This window comes from Formica exsecta, unplaced genomic scaffold (assembly GCF_003651465.1).
Source record: "Formica exsecta isolate Colony F162 unplaced genomic scaffold, ASM365146v1 scaffold80, whole genome shotgun sequence".
NCBI lineage: Eukaryota > Metazoa > Arthropoda > Insecta > Hymenoptera > Formicidae > Formica > Formica exsecta.
This window is the reverse complement of record NW_021853570.1, coordinates 1,502,845-1,508,944: the sequence shown is the minus strand read 5'-3', so window position 1 is coordinate 1,508,944 and position 6,100 is coordinate 1,502,845. Positions and strand designations below refer to the sequence as shown.

The 6,100-nt window shown below is 35.5% G+C and overlaps 1 protein-coding gene across 1 annotated transcript in view; it reads left to right on the top strand.

The window, feature by feature from the left end:
• The window catches only part of LOC115244162 (titin-like), a 90,151-nt gene that overhangs the window by 44,515 nt on the left and 39,536 nt on the right, over positions 1 to 6,100 (top strand). The window contains 11 exon segments of the mRNA XM_029821593.1: positions 87 to 546; positions 627 to 718; positions 801 to 898; positions 1,012 to 1,232; positions 1,562 to 1,636; positions 2,975 to 3,079; positions 3,174 to 3,582; positions 3,685 to 3,754; positions 3,847 to 4,653; positions 4,792 to 4,858; positions 5,118 to 5,171. Coding sequence (XP_029677453.1) covers positions 87 to 546; positions 627 to 718; positions 801 to 898; positions 1,012 to 1,232; positions 1,562 to 1,636; positions 2,975 to 3,079; positions 3,174 to 3,582; positions 3,685 to 3,754; positions 3,847 to 4,653; positions 4,792 to 4,858; positions 5,118 to 5,171 — 2,458 coding nt within the window.

The following is a 6,100-nucleotide window of genomic DNA, read 5'->3' as shown; positions in this document are numbered from 1 at the left end:
TATAGAGAGAGAGAGAGAGAGAGAGAGAGAAACACATTATCCAGATTTTCATAAAATTAATAAAGAATATAATTTTTTTGTTGCAGTCGACGCCGCAGGTGAGAATCGTCACTCAAGAGAATCGATCGATCTTAATGGTGAAACAAGTCACACCGGAACTTGCCGGTAGCTATACCTGTCGTGCTGAGAATGTTGGTGGCTCAGTCACTTGTACAGCCAGCGTTAACATGACAGAAACAATATGGGAAGAAGCAATTGAATTAATTTCGCCGACATTTGTTAAGAGACTCTCACCTGTAAGAGTTATGGATGGCGAAAGTGTTAATTTAACTTGCGTCGTTGAAGGGAGACCGATACCCAGAGTAGAATGGTATCATAATGACAAACCAATTAAAGAAGGCAAAGAAATTACGATTGTCCAGGATATGGAGGGTGTCTGCAGCCTAGCCATTACCGAAGTATTCCCAGAGGATGCTGGAGAATATACGTGTCGTGCTATAAATCCTGTTGGCGAGGCTGTCTGCATATCATCGCTTATCGTTGAAGGTATATTATTCATCGCAAATAACTATAATTTACAAGCGGTCGTCTGTCTTACTGTCTGTTACGATCGGATTTAATTGCAGCTTATGAGTACGTTCCTGACTCGGAAATTGCATCTTCGATAATGGCAACATCCCTTACTACAGGATCAGAAGAAGATCTTTTATCCCCGAAAGTAAGTAAAGCCTCCGACGATATAGGATTGTATTTGATGTATCTATTTGTTAGACATTAAAATTCTCTCATTCTGTCTCCAGGAAACTCCAATCTTTGACAGTGACATAGAAGAATCCGCACCGGAGATAATTAAGCAGCTTCCTCAGTTAGTTCCTACCAAAGACGGGGAATTAACTAGGTATGTTTAAGACATGTTTGACAAAAATAATTGATATAAAATGATGATTAATATGTATATGTATGTACATACATGTATGTACTTACGCATAATTTTCATTTCTTCTTGTATAGACTGGAAGTGAAAGTGAAAGGTAAACCAAAACCGGAAGGCAAATGGTATAAGCAAGGCGTGGAAATTGTCTCATCACAAGAATTCCAAATTGAAGAATTTGAAGATGGTACGTCGGTGCTAACGATCGCTGAAACTTTCCCCGATGATACCGGTGAAATTGTATTCGAAGCTCACAATCCGCTTGGTGTGTCGACCACGACGACATATTTATCAGTAGAAGGTAACATTCTCTTCTCTATAAATTCCAAAAACTTCACTAATCTGCTTAAGCCAAGTTCTTTTCAGTTGCGCTCTTCGAGTGGAGAAGCGTCATCGAAGTCCTGTAGCATCCTGGTAAAAATCCGATAATTATCCCACAATTTATCCTACATTATCCACACCAAAAACACTCGCAACATCCTCGACTTACACTGTCTTCTATTTTATCTATTGCATATTCTATGCAAGTTTCCGAATGTCTTTGGTCTCGCTCAAATTCTATTTAATGCTGACCAGAGGGATTCGCTATGCATTCGCTATATGGTTTTTATCTGTCATTCTATCGACTAGGTATACTGGGCACAAAGGAGTATCGGAAACCAGAATGGGTCACACAGATGGAAAAAATGCAAGAGGCTTTAAAAGGTAAGAATTGCGTTCATCATACGAACGTGATCGATTGCATGCCGAGTGATACAGAGTGCAGTTTTTCGAGCGACAGTCTGGATGACCGTGCATTAAGAGACGAAAGTTCTCAAAGAGATAGCTCAACTGTGATCAGCGAATTTTCGTCAACAAAAACATTAATGAATATTGGCGACGATATCAGATTGCCTTTTGATGAGGATAAAGTTGCTTCAAAAGAATTTTTATTGAGAAGATATTCGGATTCTCTCGGGACTAAAGAAAATATTGTTTCGACACAGTATTCTTGGGAAATTGATGTTTCTTACAAGGAGCAAACTCCAATGGCATCACATTTATTACGGGAGAAAGACAAAGACATTTCTTCGATTTTAGATATGCAAAATGCGGTAGCTTCGAAAGTAAAGCATCAAGAAAATAAGCAAAGTATATCGAAAATATCAAGCGCATCAACTCAGCCATTTCCAATCGAAACAAAATATACAAAATATATTGCTCAGAAGAAAATTATTAACGAACTGCTCGCAACTCTCGAATCTTTTAGCTGTGAAGATACATTTAAGAAAGAGAATGAAGTTATATCGACAGAATCCAAGAAAAAGAAAATTGTTCTCGACTTTAGTGAATTTCCGCCTTCAAAATACGAGAGAAAAATCCAAAAACATTTAGATGCTGGAGTGATCACTTCTCCAGACAATTTAAAATCACCATCATCGATCAAAAAAAAAAGCGGAACACTGAGCATCAGAAATCAAGAAAATTTGAACACTGAGATAAATAAGACTATTTTTGAAGAATTCGTCATTAACCCGACTTATGACTACAAAAAAAAATATCATACATATCCTAAGTCTAGGATTCCAATCTTAAAATGCGCTAGAAAGCGACGACTCGAAAATTATACTATGGACCCGCAGATGTTTCCATTGGAACCGAGAGAAATCGATCTAGAATTTTTCCAGCAATTACATACAGCGGATAGTCAAGAAGAATTGCAGGAATTCTTGCTGCTGGAAAGTCAATGCAGCGGAAATCTTGGATTGGTGAGCAACGCATTTACATCCGAAGAATTTTATAACGAATATTGCACCGACGACGAAAGAGGCACAATGTCAGGTAGAACTTTACTTAAAACTAATGATAGAAATGTGCGTTTAAAAAATAACCGTGCATGACTTTTTGTGTGTTTTTGTCTAATTAGACTATTGACATCAGGCTTGTACGAGTAATCTTGATACCAAATATAAAATTAAGGTAAGACATTTATTTGAGACAATATTGAGCCCATTTTTCTTTTAAAAGTTTTTAATTTAACATTAGCCTTTCATAATGTCTTAGCCACGCAAGCTGTTCCACGATTTATACAAGAAATAACGGATGTCTACACAAAAGAAGGAAATGTTGCTTTATTTGAATGTGTCTATTCTGGTAATCCCAAACCAGGTAATTGTTATATAAGTACGCAAATGTTGCAAAGAAACGTTTGTTTCCGATGTTGGTCATGAAACTTTTAATTGATTACTTCCTTAATTTCCAGATGTTGTTTGGTATAAGAACGATAAACTTATAATGAATACGGAAAATGTAAAAATACGTATATTCGATGAAGAAAATAAGACGACTCTAACGATTAAACGAGCTACCAAAGACGACGATGCTACATATGTTTGTAAAGCTACCAGTGAAATTGGTATGATAACAACTAAAGCCAAACTGCATGTCGATACTATAAGTGATTCGGGATCAATGCCGGACGATCTAATCAAAGAGGAAGAAAAATTGGATACAAAACCGAAAAAACAAGAAGAGAAACCGCACAAAAAGAAAAAGACCGAGCTAAAGAAAGCAAAGGAAATTAAAGAAAAAGTAAAGGCTGAACGTGTCAAGATTGAGAAGGAAGAAATCCATGAAGAGAAACTTATATCCAAAGAACAAACGGAAGAGAAGTCAGTATTCTATATTTCGCGTTATTCAATACATTTCGTATATTTGTGATTTTTTGATTTATTTTATTTACAAATTATAATATTTGTTTTCTGTACTTTCAGGAGAATTGTCGATGTCGAAGAAACTCAAATATTGGAAACCACAGAAATTATAAAAGAGAAACCCGAGGAGGTATTATAACACGCAACTTTTATAATTTCTTCTAATTGGAACTATATTTCTTGTAGAATTTCATACAACTATTATTTTATTTCCTATTTTAGATTTCTAGAGCACGAAGAATAGTACCGATCCAAGAACCGATTGTGACTGAAGCAACAGCTTCTTTGAAAAAAATTGATGATCAAAAACCGCGAGAGGATATACCTAAAATCGAGGGACGTGCCAAAAGAATTGTTGAAGAACGAGAAAGTGTCGTTATATCAGAAATCACGAGCGAGGATACTGCTCCCGATTTCACCGTCGAAACAAAGCTTGATCGTGCTCAAATTACTTCGGAAACTTTGCAGAAAGTGTCGATCTCCGAAACACACGTAGAAACAAGTGTTCAAGAAACGAAACGTATAGAAACAAAACAGAAAAAAACAAAGAAAATGAAAGCGGAAAAGATTAAAGAAGATATTACCGTACAAGAGATTGTGGAACGACAGAAGGAAAGCATAGCTCGCGAAGTTGACGAAATAATGGAAGTACTTGACGCAAAAGAGTTTGGCCCTGGAGAGTCTCCCCTTCGAGAACTTGCGACGATTGGTTACCTGGTTCGACAAGGTGTTTCTGTGAATGAGATCAACGAGTGCCTTTACAGAACTGAAATCTTTCCCGCTTTAAAAACACCCGACGCTCAAAATGCTTTGGTTCAGCTGGTGGAAAGAAAAGGTCACGGCCCATTGATCACTCAAGTGCTCACCGAAGAAACGACGACCGACGAGAGCTTCGTTGCAGCAACAGTTGGTTTCCGTGCTTTCATGAGGATGGTCGAGCTTCAGCATGCTACTGTGGAAGAGGTCATCACACACTTTGCTCCGGAAGATTTCAGGCCACGTGCTTGGGAAGTTACGGAAGTTACTGAGGTAGGAAAATGGCGCAAATGTTATTTGAATTTATAATTTCAAAGATTTTTCTTTTTTTCTTTTTCTATTTCTTTCTCTCTCTCTCTCTCTTTTAATAACATACAAATAATATTTTTATGATTATTTTTCTTCATTTAGGTTGAGACTGGACAACATGCTACAGAAAGAGTGGATATCGTTCGTAAAATGGAGGTTCATTTTATGGGTAAGCCGAAATTGCAAGTTATGCGGTTTTTTATAAAGTCTCACAAAGTCTTTATACTCACAAAATTTAGATTTATTTGAAATTTCTTCTTTCGACATATTAGCCATTATTTTTTAAACGTGCTTGTGTGCATTAGTTCCATTATGCGATAACATAAATATTGGCAAATTTTATCCATGTGCCGTTTTATATGTGTGTATATTTTTTTTGAGTTAACTGTTTTAAATTTTTCAAAAGAATAAGAATCTTCTAATTGCAGAGAGGAGAGACGAAAGGAAAGCCACTCACGCGCAGGATATTCGAGAAATTAAAGGTTCGGAACAATAAGTTTCGATGCATGAGCTATCTAGTCGTATTATCTATCATGCTGATGAGTTAGCGTTCGTTATAATGAGCAGTGCTTCTGCCATAATTTCATATAACTTCTATTATTTTGCTCTTAGCACAGTTAATACTATATTACAGATTCGCAATTTTAATTAATTTAACTTTAGGTGAACACACAAAGTTCCATTAATGACATATAACAAGTGATACTCTTAAATTTACTTTTCAAGTCAGAATTATTAATTTCATGAAGATTAAATTAAATTTTGGATTATAATTCAAGCAATATTTTGATATTTTTAAAATACTTTTTTATCTATAAAAATATAAGAATGTTAGTATGTATAAAAAAAAAGAAGCAAAAAATATATATCACATGACCGTAAAATATGTAGTATTTATGGCTATTGTAACGATCATTATTTTTACTATGCTTTCAGATGCATGAAGCATTACTTGATCAAATAATAGCTGTGCGATTTTTTCGCTTATGCCGCTATGCTTTCCACACGCTACAAATCCTATTTCTTTACCTTTTATAATATTTCCCTTCGTTACATTTTAATCAGCTATTTTTTATATCAGCTTCGAAATCAACGCTTCGCAATGCTCACTCGCGCTACGTCGATTGTGATTTGAAATGTAAGTTGTATATTTTTATAAATACCTCATTCGATACAAAACGATATGAGACATAAAAGTATAGTGTATAATCAAGATATGTTAATAATGTTATACACTCTATTAAATTATTTCCACATTTATTTTACACATATTTGAAAACTCAAACAATTGTCACTTATTTGTTTCTTAAGCTTGTTCATATCGTATGTCAAACACGCGCTCTTTAACCATAGCATGAAGTATGTGAGATTCAAAGAGAGAGAGAGAGAGAGAGAGAGAGAGAGAAAGGAC